The 17,072-nt window shown below is 36.6% G+C and overlaps 1 protein-coding gene across 2 annotated transcripts in view; it reads left to right on the top strand.

Moving 5' to 3' along the window:
- LOC5567474 (putative GPI-anchored protein pfl2) overlaps positions 1-17,072 on the top strand; it is a 139,984-nt gene that overhangs the window by 64,714 nt on the left and 58,198 nt on the right. For both annotated transcript variants that reach the window (XM_021852585.1, XM_021852584.1), the window contains exon 3: positions 12,474-12,847. In XM_021852585.1, coding sequence (XP_021708277.1) covers positions 12,805-12,847 — 43 coding nt within the window. In that variant the 5' untranslated portion in view covers positions 12,474-12,804. The remainder of the gene's footprint in view (positions 1-12,473; positions 12,848-17,072) is intronic.

Raw genomic sequence — 17,072 nt, 5'->3', positions numbered from 1 at the left:
AAATTAAAACACGTTCAGTTCACTTTTGGCTCACGATCAGTTCAAAATGCATCACTGGTGGATTATACATCGTTTTACATAGCCAAACAGTATAAATCCTTTCGGATTGAGTAGATCACATTCCCATGATAGAGTTACATTCATTTATATGTCCAAATTTATTCAAAACATAAGAAAAACAGTTCATTTTCTTTATAATTTTAACTCCCATACACCTAATTTGGCCAGGGTACTCTTAATTTGGCCACTCTCATGAGAAATCAATGCGATTGGCCAATTCAGGAACCGAAGTTAAATCTCTGGCCAAAACTGGTTCTGGTGGCCTTTATTAACCAACGAGATTTTCAAAGCGAAAAATAGTTTTGGCTCAGTTTGGATATTATACACACATAATATGGATTGAAAGCTTGCATTTGACATATTTGTAGTATAAATGCGGCTTCCCATATAATTTTTATTGACATTTTCTCTTAGGCTGGCCAAAACCGGTGCTTTTACCCTATCCAGTTTTTTTTTTTAATTTTTGAAGTGAATTTTCTCAATTTGCAAAAATGATGTTCTCACTGTTTTGACAACAAAAGTCACCTAATGTATGGCCTTTCGAATGCGGCTAAAAGAAAAAATATCAAACCAACTCCATGAATCATGGGCAAAGGAAGATTTCATGGTTTTTCACTTAAATTAATATATTAACACTTAAATTAACATATTATTGAAAAGCCCTAAACTTCAACATCGCAAAAAAAACTAACTTACTATATTCAGTATAAATGTTTTATCATTACTTCTTATACAACTCTTCTGAAGACCACATTCACATAAAACTTAAAACAAAAAAAAAAGAGCAACAAAAACTTATTTTTCGTATTCAGCTTAGTTAAAATTTTAGGAATCAATTTATTTATCACAAATGAAGAGTTTGATCAAAAGAGTTAGATGCTCATAACGGTTCCGGGTCATTTGGCCGAATGCCGTTAGGCCATACGCCATTTGACCGAAAGGGTCATTTGGCCGAATGCCATTTGGCCGAATGCCATGAAACAGTCAATGCTGAAAAACGAAGGCTCTAAATGTATGCAATCATTCGCTTCTCTGCTAGAAGTAAGAGCTGCCAGCAGAGGTTTTCGCATCGCATTTGTAGTTTTGTATCTGATAGTATCTAATACGGTTCGCAACTTAATTGTCATTCTGCTGGATGAGGATACTTTTATCTGTCGAATCGTACTAAGTAAAATATTTCATAGTTCCAGCAATCACAAGCCTTTGTTTCTTCGACGTAAGTGTTCACTGTGTCGTTCGGTTTACTGTTTTACGCAAGCAACGGTACAGAGTTCAGTTCACGCGTTGCAATCTTAATCCTGAAGGAGAAAGACATCTCACCTAAGTAAAAAGAAGTCCTAAAGAAATACATTTTGAAACAATCATAAATTCCAATAACTAAAAAAATATTTCACTCTTAAAAGAATAGCCTATGATCAAAGAAGGAAAAATCTCTTATGAAAATTTAAGCACGTGTAATGCAAATATTCGTTTTATCAATATAACTACAAAGCACTGCCGATGATTTGAAGAAGGTAAAATTCCCATTGAAAATATAAGCTAAATTATTGCCGATATGAATGATACCAGTACAACTCGAAAGAAAAGCCTATGTTTAAAAGAAAGATAAAATTATGATGGAATCATTAAAGACACTCGAAAACTAAGCACACCGTTGTTAACCCAGAGACGAATCGACCATCAGTCTTGCACGATGTGTGGAGTCCATAACTTCGTCCTGAATAGACGGTTCAATTTTATCATTATCGTCTCGCCACATCAAACAAATCAACAATTAAATTAGTTATTGGGCCACACTTATAAATCCTACACATCAGCGTTGTAGCAATTTGATTTTTTCATAATTCGACCAAACGGCATTCGGCCAAACGACCCGTTCGGCCAAATGGCATTCGGCCAAATGGTGTTCGGCCAAACGGCATTCGGCCAAACGGCGTTTGGCCAAATGGCTGGACACCGCTCATAACAATTGTTTCTAAAAGCTCACAAAACAGTGTAACCAGACATTTTCTCGAACAAAAAAGTACTAAGTGCCCTGATTAGATTAAAAGTTCACATAACGTAGTCGAAGAACTTCAAAACTGCTCTGTTGTTTTGAAGAAGTTCACAATATAACCCTAATTAAACTTGAGAGCTACTTCACATGCTCGTAGTAACTTGAACTTCGTGCTTGAATGGAACTTTAAAGCACAAACAAACAGACGTAACACTGATGAAATTTAGCATCGACCACTCATTTTGCCTTCCACTATTAAAGTGCCTTCCACTGTGAAAAGCCGAAATTTTGGTTGCTTGGGTTGGGACTAACAGGCACTCTCAGTGTGTAGCGTTTGTTAATCTTCTGAATGGAAAAAATGTTGCTTGATTTCAAACCTTTCACATGCTTTTTCAGTTTATTCAGTGGCTTTTAAGCGATGTATTAAACACATCTAACTAAACAAACTTTTTTAGTTAGTTTTTTTTTATCGAAAACTACCCTAAAATATGACTTTTTGATAAGAAGTACCATTTTTTTAAATGTTTACCAGGAAAACGATATTTTGAAGCTGAAACTGGTTTTCTCATTTGTGAATCCTTTGAAAAGGCCTTAACCCCATTAATAAAAAACAAAAATACAGTGATACCTCCATGAGTCGGTGTTCCATGACTCGATATCGACTCATGGAACCATACTAAAAACATAATTTCATGGTTACTATGATGGTCCCTAGAAGCAGCTTTCCAAAGAATTGCTGTTCCATGACTCGATATTTCCATGAGTCGATGGTCCCTTCAATATCGACTCATGGAGGTTTCACTGTACTTTTGAATTCATTGAAAAAATAGCATTATTCAACTCGCATTTATAACGAGATGCTTCATTAACTTCAGTTAATGTCAATTCTCTATGTTACAAACCTCACTACCAGAGGCGCACGCATCATTTTTCTACGTGTTTTACGTTTCACACTACCGCCATCTTCAGGTCCTGTAGAAAGAAGCAGTAGGGTGACTGGACGTAGTTTGCCCACGTTAAGGAGAACAGCGATTTTAGATGTGAAAAACATTATTTCATGCTCTTTTTTAATTATGGTCGGATAAACAAACATGTTTTCTACCAAATAGTAGAAACAGCTATCCATTTTAGGTTTTCTGGGGATTATAAATTAATTTTAACAAAATGCATGCTTAACTGCATATGTATTGTTTTGCGGGGTAAAATGCCCCGTTTGAGTTCGGCGTTAGTCATGCTGTAAACGAACGCACACAATCATGCTTGTTTATGTGTTGCATACATCCGGGCGTTTGTTCAGATGTTATTGTTAAATAATAGTATACATGCTCAGGGATACCAAGAGAATTTTTCAAAAATCTGGAAGATTTTGAAAATTTATCTAGAAAAGTCTGGATCGCTTATGTCGTTCATGAAGAAACTTACAAATTATTTACAAAACCTTACAAATTCATTACACATTTTATCTGGATCTTCCAGATTTTTGTAAAATAGGGTCTCAAAAATCTGGAATATTCCAGACAAATTTGGAAGGTTGGTAACGCTGTACAAGCTGATGTGAAAAATGTACATTTGTAAGGTTCAAATTTTTGCGTAACTTCAACGTGGCATTATGTTTGGCAGAATTTGAATTCAAACGGCTGTTTTGGTGTTATGAAATAGGGGTGGGCGTTTTGTCCCATGAGTTGATTAAAGTTAAGATGAAAATGAATCGAAGCCAAACCTCAAATTTTCAAGAGCACGAATATGGAGAACCGAACACTCGTTTGAGCTGAAAACTTAATAGATTGGTCACCACCAGCGAATGACCAATCGATTAAGTTTTCAGCTCAAACGGGTGTTCGGTTATCCAGATTTGTGTTATTGAAAATTTGAAGTTTGGCTTCGATTCACCTTCACCTTAAGGTCCTTCAATAAGCCTTTTAAAGACAAATTTAACATATGTTTTGCATGTAATACAAACTATGACAGTGCACAAGTTGGCTCTCGACAATAGTTCAGAAATTTGGTTATTTATCGACCTAAAAAATGACATTGAAAATCGCACAAAATAGCAACGAAAACAGCGAAAAACGTTTTTATACGTTTTTATCGATTTGGTTGAGAAAAAAACACATAAAAATATATTAGGAGAAGCTTTTTAATCAGTTTCTATGAACCAGGGTGAAAAAAAAACATTCTAAAACACATCGTTCGTCCAAATCGATGGTGGCGCGTTTTGCCCCCTATGGGCATATTACCCCCAGTTCCCCTATTTCGTGCAACACGAGATGATGATGGTGTGAACTGGGTGATGGATTTCAAAGAAGTTTGTTCTAAGTGGTACGTATGTATGTCTATGTTCAAAATTACTAAGTCTTAAGTTAGGTGTATTATGTTGCTCAAAGTTCCGTTTAAGTATACTTTGGCCTATTAAGCAGCTAGAAAGCTACTATCGGAACCTTAAAGTGCCTTCCACTGTGAAAAGCCGAAATTTTGGTTGCTTGGGTCGGGACTAACAGGCATTCTCAGTGTGTAGCGTTTGTTAATCTTCTGAATGGAAAAAAGGTTGCTTGATTTCAAACCTTACACATGCTTTTGCAGTGGCTTTTAAGCGATGTGTAAAACACATCTAACTAAACAAACTTTTTTGACTTAGTTTTTTTATCGAAAACTACCCTAAAACATGACTTTTTGATGCAAAGTACCATTTTTTTTCAAATGTTTACCAGGAAAACGATAATTTTGAAGCTGAAACTGGTCTTCTCATTTGTGAACCCTTTGAAAAGGCCTTAACCCCATTAATTAAAAACAAAAATATTTTTGAATTCATTGAAAAAATAGTATTATTCAACTCGCATTTATAACGTGATGCTTCATTAACTTCAGTTAATAGAAAAATAGCAGCATATTTTTTTTACCACACAGAAATGTTTGAATCGCCCAAACTTTTTTGTTTTTCGATATTTTGCTCCATTCTTTTTACATCTTCCAACAAAAACTTTTCCATTTTAAGAATCTGTGTCCGTTTCGAACATTGGACATCTGGTTCACAAGATATTCCGAAATTCCTTGGGCGATCGACGAGTACCCACGTCAATAACTTGGGGTACATATTTTTTCCCATGTTCGGTTGCTCACTTTTCAAAACATTGACCAAAACAAAATGGCGGACAAAGGAGCTTTATATGGGAAATTTCGGTCCCCAAAGAATTCAGGAATCAAATGATCAATGACTTAGATCGACACAGATTCCAAAAATAGAAGAATTATTTGAGAACTGGTGTAAAAAATACGACTAGCTATGATTTAAAACAAATTTGATATCTTACAAACTGTTTATAAATTTCATTTTTAAGCTTAAAAATTGGTAAGAAAATAACAAATTAAAAAAAACTCTATCACGTCGCTTGCTCTAAATCTTAATATTGTTAGCTCTTACTTTGAGGTTTCTCTTTCTATGTGATTTGATTTCAAAAGAGCACTACACTTCTTGGTTTCGAGGACCATTCTCAGTGTGTAGCGTTTGTTAATCTTCTGAATGGAAAAAAGGTTGCTTGATTTCAAACCTTACACATGCTTTTGCAGTGGCTTTTAAGCGATGTGTAAAACACATCTAACTAAACAAACTTTTTTGACTTAGTTTTTTTTATCGAAAACTACCCTAAAACATGACTTTTTGATGCAAAGTACCATTTTTTTTCAAATGTTTACCAGGAAAACGATAATTTTGAAGCTGAAACTGGTCTTCTCATTTGTGAACCCTTTGAAAAGGCCTTAACCCCATTAATTAAAAACAAAAATATTTTTGAATTCATTGAAAAAATAGTATTATTCAACTCGCATTTATAACGTGATGCTTCATTAACTTCAGTTAATAGAAAAATAGCAGCATATTTTTTTTACCACACAGAAATGTTTGAATCGCCCAAACTTTTTTGTTTTTCGATATTTTGCTCCATTCTTTTTACATCTTCCAACAAAAACTTTTCCATTTTAAGAATCTGTGTCCGTTTCGAACATTGGACATCTGGTTCACAAGATATTCCGAAATTCCTTGGGCGATCGACGAGTACCCACGTCAATAACTTGGGGTACATATTTTTTCCCATGTTCGGTTGCTCACTTTTCAAAACATTGACCAAAACAAAATGGCGGACAAAGGAGCTTTATATGGGAAATTTCGGTCTCCAAAGAATTCAGGAATCAAATGATCAATGACTAAGATCGACACAGATTCCAAAAATAGAAGAATTATTTGAGAACTGGTGTAAAAAATACGACTAGCTATGATTTAAAACAAATTTGATATCTTACAAACTGTTTATAAATTTCATTTTTAAGCTTAAAAATTGGTAAGAAAATAACAAATTAAAAAAAACTCTATCACGTCGCTTGCTCTAAATCTTAATATTGTTAGCTCTTACTTTGAGGTTTCTCTTTCTATGTGATTTGATTTCAAAAGAGCACTACACTTCTTGGTTTCGAGGACCTTCGATATGTAAGTTGCACCCTATTATACAATCATAACAGTTGTAACAGTATGGTCTACATTGTCTTTGGGCCATCTTTCAATCACCACCTAGAAAGCTGAACACTATTTTTATAGTAAGGATGGCAAGGATTGGATTCTCAAACAATTTTAAATTCTGAACCGCCCTAGGTGTAACTAATCAAAGTCAGTTTTATCTTTCGATAAGAATGTCCTAGTAAAAAAGTTTCTTCTGTAAAGTTGTCAACTCAAATTAAATCAATCAAAATTGACAACTTATCTAATAAATGCGAAAGGAATCCGAACTTTCACCAGGAATTCCTCATGGGATTCCGTCAAGAGATCCTTCAGAGATTCCATCTGGAATTCCTCCAGGGACTTCAGCAGTTCCTCTAGGGATTCCTTCAGGAGTACTTCTATGGATTTCAGCAGGAGTCTCTTCAGGAATATAACTAGGAATTCCTCCAAGAATTCCATCAGGAGTTCCTTCAGATATTCCATATGGAATTCCTTCAGATATTATATCAGGAGTCCTTCCAGATATAGTGTCAGAAGTTCCTCAAGGAATTCTATCAAGATTTTGTCTAGGGATATCATAAAGTGTTCTTCCAGGGGTTGCATCAACAATCTTATCGGGAGTTCCTCCAGGGATTTCATCAGGGATTCCTATGGGAATTCCAACAGGAGTTGCTCTATAGATTCCATCAGAAGTTCCTTCAGAGATTCCATCTGGATTTCTCCAGAGATTATATCAGGAGTTCCTCAAGAAATTCCATCAGGATTTCTTTGAGGGATTCCGTAAAGAGGTCATCCAAGGATTCTATCAGGAGTTCCTTCAAGAATCTTATCAGGATCTTTGAATGAACGATTTTTATCAGGAGTTCCTTAAAGTCTTTCAGGAGTGCTTCTAGGGATTTCATCAGGAGTTTCTTTAGAGGTTCAATTAAGTATTACTTTAGTGACTCTATCAGGAATTCTTCTGAGCATTCCATCAGAAGCATTTCTAGAAATTTCATCAGGAGTTCTTTTAATTATTCCATCAGGAGTTTCTTCAGGAATATATTTAGGAACTTCTTCAAGGATTTCTTCAGGAGTATCTTCAGAGATTCCACATTGTATTCTTCCAGAGATTATATCAGGAGTTCCTCAAGAAATTCCATCTGGATTTTTTCGAGGGATATCATAAGGAATTTCTCCAGGGGTTCCATTAGGGATTCCAATAAGGATTCCATCAGAAGTTCGTCTACAGATTCCATCAGAATTTCCTTCAGAGATTCCACCTGGATTTCTACAGAGATTTTATCAGGAGTTTCTCAAGGAATTGTATCAGGTTATCTTTGAGGGATTTCATAAATACCTTCAGTAATCTTATCAGCATCTTTGGACGAACGATTCTCATGAGGAGTTCCTATATCAATTCAATCAGGAGCTCCTCAAAGTTTTCCAACGGGAGTTCTCCTAGGGTATTCATCAGGAGTTCCTCAATGGATTCCATCATGAGTTTCTTCAAGGATTCCATTAGTAGTTTTTCAAGGGATTCATCAGGAGTTCTTCCAAGGATTCCATCAGGAGTTCCTTCGGAGATTGCACCTTACAGGGGTACTTTCAGAAGTTCCTCTAGGGATTCCATCCTTCGGAAATTATACCTGGAATAACTCCAGAGATCATATTAAGAGTTCCTCAAGGAATTCGATTAAGATTTCTTCTGGTGCTTTTATAAAGAGTTTCACCTGGTATATTATCAAGAACCCCTCCACGGATTTCATCAGGAGTACCTTCAGAGATTCCATTAGGAGCTGCTCCAGGGATTTCACCAGAAGTTTTTCTAGGGTTTGAAGCAGGAGTTCCTCCATGGGCTCCATTGGGAGTTCCTCCATGGGCTCCATTAGGATTTCCTTCAGATATTGTACCTAGAATTCCTACAGGAATTCTATCAAAAGTTTCCCAAGGGATTGCATAAGGAGTTCTTCCAGAGATCTCGCCAGAAATTCGTCCAGGGATTCCATCAGGAGTTCTTCTATAAATTTTGTTAGGAGTGTCTGTAGGAATTCCATCAGAAGTTCTTCCAAGGATTCAATTAGGAATGCTTCTAAGATTTCTTTCTGAAATCCTCCTGGGTAGTACATTTTGGGATTCCATCAGAAGTTTTGTCAGGACTTCTTTTAAAGGTTCCTTCAGGTATTCCTCTAGGGTTATTCTAGGTTCCATCACGTTATTTACTACTGATCCCTCCTGGAATTTATTAAGGAATTCTACACGAATTTTCTTCCAGGGCTTTCTCTAGGATACTCTTCGAGGGATTGTACCAGGAATTCTTCAAAGGAGTCCTCCCGGAATTCCTCAAGAGATAACTCCCGGAATCAATCAAAGGATGCCTCCCGTAATTCTTCAAGGAAATGTTCTTGGAATTCCTTAAGAGATTCCTCCCGGAATATCTCCAAAGATTCTCGATGGTTATCAGGAATTCCTCCAGGGATTTTACCAGAAATTTCTTAAAAGGATTTCACCTTATTTCTGGGAATCAACCAGTATTTCCTCCATTGACTCTATCAGGAGTTCCTCCTGGAATTCAAAACAGGAATTTTTCCGGGTTTTCCGCCAAGAATTCCTTCAGGCATTCCACCATGAATTCCTTCAACACTTCCGCTAGGATCTCCTCTAAGGTATTCAACTAGAAATCCCCCATATAAATTCTCCAGGGATTCCTCTTTTGAAATATCGTTCGGGTGAGTTTATCAAGCATTTAAATAATCCTCCAGAGGTTCATCTGAATTGTTTTTGGAAAAAATCGTCCAGGCATTCTAACAAGATATTCTCCAAGGATCCCTAAACGGATTCGGTCATAACTTCCTATAAAGATTCCATCAGTAATTCATTCTAAGACTTCACCGGTATTATCTCAGCCTATTTCACCGGTAAGCTTTCGAGAAAGAAGTTTTTTTTTTCAAGGAATTTTACGAGACGCTCTTCCAGGGTTAAAACTGAAAATTTCACCAGAGTTCAACCAGATTTTTGCTAGAGGTTCCACTAGAAAAACCTACCCGAGCTTCGCCAGAAGTTTCACCAGAAAAACCTTCAAAGGTTTTACCAGAATTTCTATTATTACAATTTTTTCAGGGTTATCAGAAATTCCTCCAGGGAATTAAACAAAACAAATTTGAAAGAGTCCGCAAGATTTTTTTATAAAAACGACTAATATTCCGAGAGAGAATTTACCAGGAATTTCGTGAAGGATTCAACTAGAAAATATTCCTCTTTCTCTACACTAGAAATACTATCAGGAAGCTTCTACAAAATTTCAAAAAGTATTTCTCTGGGGCATCCGCTGATTTTTCTCAGAGCGTTAAGCAAAGCGTTTCTCTAGGTACTACAAGGTTGAATCCTTTATGGGACACCTGGAAGAGTTTTTGGGGAAATTTCTGGAAAAATCCATGGAGCAGTTTCTTAAGAAATCCTTGGAGAAATCATCATAGAAGTCGCTGGAGACATTCACTGAGAATTCCCTGGAGAAATTTTCAAACATATCCCTGGAACAACTATAAAAGCAATTCCTGAAGGATTCTTTAAGGTAGATTTCTTGAAAAAATTCTTGCAACAAATACTGAAGGATAAATTTCTTTCGGAAATCCTCGGAGGAAGATTCTTGATTTTTTTCCGGATGAATGCCTTGTATATTTTTTTCAGGGATGCCAGGAAGAATCTTTGGAGAAAACTCTGAAGAAATTTATAAAAACAATATTGAATTTTCCCAAGAAGGATAACCTGGAGGAATCCCTCAAAAAATTACAACCGTAATCTCTAAAAGAATTTCAAGTAGATATTCTGAGTATAACCACTGTAAGAATTCTTGAAATAAATCTCTCAGGTAATTCTGTAGGTTTTTCTGGAGAAAATGGGGTGGAATCCCTGAAGCAATCCTTAAAATAATGTTCGGATAAATCCCCGAAAGATTTTCTGGAGGAATCCGTGGAAGAATTTCTATGGAAATAACTAGAAGAATCCCTGAAATATTTTGAATAAGAGAAATTTCTAGTGGATTTCTCGATGATATCCCTATAGCAATTTCTTTACAGGGATTCTTTGAGAAACATGCTTAGGAATTTCTGGTGGAATCGCAGGAAAAAAAAATCTGTTCAGGAATTCCTGAAGTTATCGCTGGATGAAATCTTAAATAAAACACTGGAGGATTTTTTTGTGGAATCCTTGACGAAGAATCAATACTACAGTTAACTCTCCCTTACTCGATATTCCGTGTCTCGATATCGAGTTAGAGAACCATAGTAAAAGTTGGTTTTCATGGCCAACTCGATGGTGCCTTGGAACGCAGTTGCACTACTTCTGTGTTCTGTAACTCGATACCTCCCAAAATCGATGGTCCCTTCAATATCGAGTAAGGGAGAGATGACTGTAGAAATAATCGCTGCAAAAATTCTTGTTGGAATCCTTGCAGAAAGCCCTGAAAAAAAATCACTTGAAGCATTATATGGATTGACCTTTGCAGGAACCGGTGAAGGAAATCCTGAAAAATTTAAAGAGGAACATTCAAAGGAATCTATTTAAAAATTCCTGGATGTATTCCTAAAAATATGCCTAAAGGATTTTCGCTGTGGGAATTTCTAGATGAATCTGTGGATAAATTTCTAAAAGAAATTTTGATAAAATTCCTGGTAGAATCCCTGAAAAATTTCTGGTGGATTGCGTAGTATAACCCACGGATCCCTATAAAAACCATTCCATGTTTGCAAGTATGAAGAAAACATATCCAAACTTTTTTGCTATCTACTACAGACGAAACGCAGACTTCGTCCTTAGGGGCGATCCATTAATTACGTAAGACAATTTTCGAAGTTTTTCAACCCCCCCTCCCCCCATGGTAAGATTTTATGTATGAAAATTAAAAATAAATTGTATGGCGCGTAAGAAATCTCAAACCCCCCCTGCCCCCATAAACCCTTACATAATTAATGGACCGCCCCTTAGGCGGAGAGGCCTGTGTCATTCACAAACAAGGATTTTTGACATCCCTGACGTAACTCAGGTGAGTCAGATGTGAAAAATTTGTATAATATTAGTCCCAAAATGCTGCCTTGAGGAACAATTAACGGTACACTTCAGTACGATTTGACAGATAACTTTGGATTATTCTAACAAAGGGTGTTGAAATATGAAAGTATTTTAATTTAACAATCAAACCTTCATGCCAAACACTGTCAAATGCTTTTTCTATGTCTAGAAGAGCAAGACCAGTAGAATTGCCTTCAGATTTGTTGGAATGAATCAAATTTGTTACACGTAAAAGTTGATGAGTGGTCGAATGTCCGGAACTGTTCATTGCCAAAAATTGAATTTTCATTGATGTGGACCACCATTCTGATCAAAATGACCTTTTTAATAAGTTTACTGATGGAGGAAAGCAATCTGATTGGACGATATGCATCGATTCCTTTACTTCCCTAAGTCTATGTCCAACGAAAGCCACCTGAATGGAGGCAACAACATGCGACACGCTTCTGATTCGATATCGTTTCTAGATACCAGCCTACGTGTCATGAATGACCAACAAATTGTCACACTATTCCACCGGAGATCAGATTGCAGCATCTCAAGCGGATCAAATGAACCGACAATTATCCGCCATTCAATGAAATCTAATCGGTGGCACCTTTCTTCAACCATGGGTGGGACCCGACCAAACAAACGATTTTAATTAACTACATATCCAAACTGGACTGCAGCCCCACCTTGTACCTGAACCGATTCGTCGGGGTGTCGTTTGTCGTTCGGTTTCGATCCCTAATTATCGCTATGTGACTGGAATGACAGAAAAAGCCGAACACGGGAAGCGCGCACACTTTCCAAGCTGCGTTAAAATCCACATAAACAGCGTTTTTAATTGCCATTCCAATTCCACACTAATCAACCCTTTTCTTTTGTTGCCTTTCTTTGCAGATAAAGCCCATTGAGCGAGAGAGAACGCGAACCTTTCCGAGTCGTGCAACAGCCAATTGTCACGCGACAAACGGAAAGCCCCTGAACCGAGAGCAACCGGTGGTACACACAGCGAGTCGGACGGAGCGCAAGTCACCAGAGCAGAGTCCGTTCCAGCTTGAACAGCCACGCAACAAAGAGTTTCGCGGTGATGCTGTGGCGCTGATTTTTGCGCACCGAGACTGATCAAAAACCGACGAATAGTGTGAAGATAGTGTAGGAGTGACCTGTAATAGGTCAACGAGAACTGTGAAACTTTTGACGACGATAACTTCGGATCCGAGCCAGCAGAATGGGACTCCGCAGGGAGCTGGTGCTGTGCGTGCTAATTAACGGTAAGTGAAATTTTGTCTACTTATTGTCGTCTTTATAAGATAGGTCTGATACGTTTTTTTTTCAAACTTGGAAAAATTTATACACTTATGAATATTTAGTACACTCAGGCCATTGAAGCTTGCACCTTTGGATTATCTTAATCACGGCTATTTGCTCCGTGATGTTTTGAAAGGTATCTTCTCCTAGGGTAGATGTACCAATAGTGGAGGTACTAAGCACGATTGAACTTCATTTAACCGCCTAAATTCAAGAAGCGCAATTAATGTACATGTTAATGTAGTAACGGGAAGTAACGACCATTGACTTAACTAGAAAAATTATTTCATCGCAGTAATCCACGGCATGTCAGTGAAAAATAATATCTCCACTATTGGTACACTGTTCCTTTAGTTGCGGTATTTTTTTAATTTGTGTTCCTATAGTTGCGGTATCCGTTGTTTTCTTATGGAATCCTCCACTATAGGAACACTTTACCGCAACTATTGGTACAAGTAAGAAAATCTTTAGCAATTTCAATGATATTTCATCAGTTTTATAGCAATTTGAACGCTCTTTTCAACTATTCTGTGTAACAACAAGACAGTACGTCAATTGGCAGTTTCGGTTATGTAGCTAATGTAATAAAATCAGTGAAAATGGCACTACCGCAACTATAGGAACACCCACAACTAAGGAAACACTTACCCTACTCATGAACTCTTTGGAGTACAAATATTAAGATTTATAAAGATAACTAGTTGGGGCCTTCTTTAGCCGAGTGGTTAGAGCCTGCAGATACATAGCAAGCCATGCTGAAGGTGTCTGGGTAATTTCATGGACTTTTGTGGGCATAGAGTATCATCGTACGCCACACGATACGAATGCAAAAAGGGATATTAGGCAAAAAAAGCTCTCAGTGAATAAACGTGGAAGTGTTCATAATAACACTAAGCTAAAATTAATCTAGAGCTGATGTTAATGACCTAGCAGGCATTTTCAGCTTTTCTTACATATTGTTTGCAACATCTTTCCCAGCTCTTATATTTTCATACTTTTTTTTTTCTTTCTAATTTTACGTCTCTATTGGAGTAATCCTTATATAAATGTATGCTGTGAAAATTAATAGCGAAAACCTTGGACGCTCGGAGAAACTCTGAAATAAATTACATCTTTCCAAAATCTTTAAAAAAGTTAATGTTGAGTAGTCCATGGACATTTTGAGCAGGCAATTATGGAATTTCAAAATTTGTTATGAGAAACTCGTGGTAAAATTATTAAAACAAATCATTTAGTAATTTTTTATCAGAATTTTAGAATGAAATTCCCAAGAATTTTTCAAGAAATGTATAAGAGGACTTATAAAGCAATCACTAAAGAATTTTATTGAAAACAAGCATTATCGTTGAGGAATTTTCCATAGAAAAGTTTCTGAACGTGGGAGAATTCTCTGGGGGATCCGAGGAACTTGTTCAGCTTTTAGACGAATTCATGAATATATTTTCGTGGCAAAAGAAAATTCGTGGAAAAATGTCTAGACGAAAACTTGAAGAATTACTTAAAGAACTCACTGAAAAAAATCCTAGAGGACTTTCTAAAGACATTCCTGATGGAATGAATGAAAGATTTCTTTCTAAATATAATCCTTGAAGAAATTTTAGTAGTACGTAGAATGATCCTTGCATAACTATTTGGAGACATCTGCAGAAATTCATTATGAAACTGCTGAAATTATTCCGATAAGATTGTTTTTCTTTCAGGTTTTTGGACGAATCCTTTACGATTTATTGGAGTCAAATCTAAAGCATTCCAATAATTGTTACTGGATTATTGTTTAAAATGGCCGCTGGAAGATTTCATGGAAAATTGCTGGAATATTTTATGAATTTCCAGACTTCGGAATAAAAAACAGGTATCGTAGACGAAATGTTTTGAAGAATGCTTAGTTGAATCCAATTTATATCCTGGAGAAATCACTTGGTGAAATTCTTGATCAAAGGCACAGAAGAATCCCTAAGACGGGAATCCTTGAAGTCAATACTGATCAAATATTCCTAGAAACTCTTATTCCTCCAAGATCGCTTTGGAAAAAAACTGGTAGAATCCGTGAAATCATTTTTAAAGATAATCTCAGAAGCTTTTATACATGAATGTCAGAAGGGTTAACCAGTGGAATTTCTGTGAAAACTGTAAAAATATAGTGTGCTATGTGCAACATTTACCCTCACAAATCTATAGTTTAAAACCAGCGTTACACAGCTTTAATCTAGCAAACATAGAATGTCTATTGTTATTTGAATGGAATTGCTTTACGGTACCGACTTGATCAAATTCGCCCCAATGATCAATTTGACCGCGGATTACGGTACAACGACTGTGAACTCTACTCAAAACATGACTTCAATTCGACAACCGTAACCAGCAGGCCTAAACAAACATAATCTTACTTGTTTTGAGTCAAGGTATAAGGTTACCCAATAATTCATCTGAATACTGGCCTTCAGGGATACAAGCGTAAAAAGTTTGCTTGCTGACGTTAATGTACTCTGTACCCAGATTTTTACGAACGCTAATGGTTGACAAAAGCTAGCTCGCTTTCTAGTAGGGATCAAACTCAATAAGCGACGGCCCCAGCCAAAAGTCTGATCGTTTGATCAAAAATCGAGCTTGGATCATAATGGATAATACAATTATGTTTTACCTTGATCTTGGATAATCTCAAACGGTCGTTGAAGATGTTTTTCAAGTTCGAAAGGTTGAGTTCGACAAAGTTTTGACTCAAAACTTTTGAGTTGAACGACCGTTCAAAGTTGTCCAATAACTCCTTAGAGTACCTACTGGTCTACATTGAAAGTTTATGGACTACATGGCTCATGACATGAGTTCCTAAAGGGAATCCTGATGCAAGCCTTGAAGAAAATTCCGACAGGACGTTCGTTGACTACGTCATCGATGATCACTTGACTTGTTTTACTAAAACTAACCAAAACCTGGTTGTTTTGGAGATCAGGCTTCAAGTATATCATGCCGACTATTCCGTTCAATATTGTCAAATTGCTGGCCCATTTCATTCGCAGTACCACTTCCGGCGAAAGATAGTCCAGTTGTACGCTTGAAAGTTTGATGTAGGCAGGTACAGGAAAATTTAGGTTACCCAACTCAAAGAATTTAGCCGCAAATTTTGTATTGTACATCGTTCGAACGAGTTGTTGGTTCTGCATTTTTGAAATAAAACACGATCGTGAACTGTAAGCGAACTGAAATAAAAATATGATGAAGTAAGCTATAGGAAGAAAACTTTCCGTTTCCGTTTGATGCTCACCAAAGCACAGCGATAATGGCGAATTTTCGATTGGGACCTTCCATTCTTGCGACTCAAGACACATTGATTGACTTTGATCAGCATTAGTCGGGAGCCGTGTGAATTTGTTTGCAAGTCTTTCAAAGTCATTCGTTTTAACCTTGGTCCTGTTTGGATGAATCACCACTTGAAATCGTATGGTCTTCTGTATAGAGTGAAATGAGGCAAAAGTGAGCTACAGGGATCTAAGCCCCCTCTAGAACAATGTTGATTCCCAATAGAAATTTAAATCTAGCTAAGCATTGATTGGCTTGATTGGATGGGCTGAGCCAATTTTATCTCAAAATTCCAGAAATTATTAGCAAACAAATGAAATATTTCCTTCAATAAAGTTCTCAAAGAAATTGCATGGGATTTCTTCAAATATTTGACGAAATTTCATGACTTAGTTTTAGTAAGATTCCCTGCAAAAATTTTAAATTTCTGAAGGCATTTCTAAAGCTATTGCGGGTACACTATCAAGAGTTACTTCATCCTGAATCGCAGAAAAATGGAGGTGGAAATTTGATAATATATACTTTGTTGAAATGCTCAGAAGGCTTGCGAAGCTCACTGTCCACTGAATATGCTCAGCGAGGTGAAGGAACTAAAGCAACAGAGGAGTTGAAAGTATCATCGGAACGTCTAGCATTGCTTTCGTCAGAAATACTCTGCAATAAAAATCATTCATTATTGAAAATACGGTTTTCATATTTTTTTATTTATTCAATTTCAAATAACTGCATACATCTTATCTTAAAGGCGGATATGAAATAAATTCCCAGAAAATCTTCAATTTTTTTTTCAGAAACCCAATTTTAATGTCACCATAATTCTTTATCTTTTTTCTCACTACGGATGACAGTACAATGAAGAGCACTTCGGCATGTTCTGTGGATACTTCTATC

Source organism: Aedes aegypti, chromosome 3 (genome assembly GCF_002204515.2).
Source record: "Aedes aegypti strain LVP_AGWG chromosome 3, AaegL5.0 Primary Assembly, whole genome shotgun sequence".
Taxonomy (NCBI): domain Eukaryota; kingdom Metazoa; phylum Arthropoda; class Insecta; order Diptera; family Culicidae; genus Aedes; species Aedes aegypti.
Note: the sequence above shows the minus strand (reverse complement) of the source record. Positions and strands in the feature narration are given on the sequence as shown.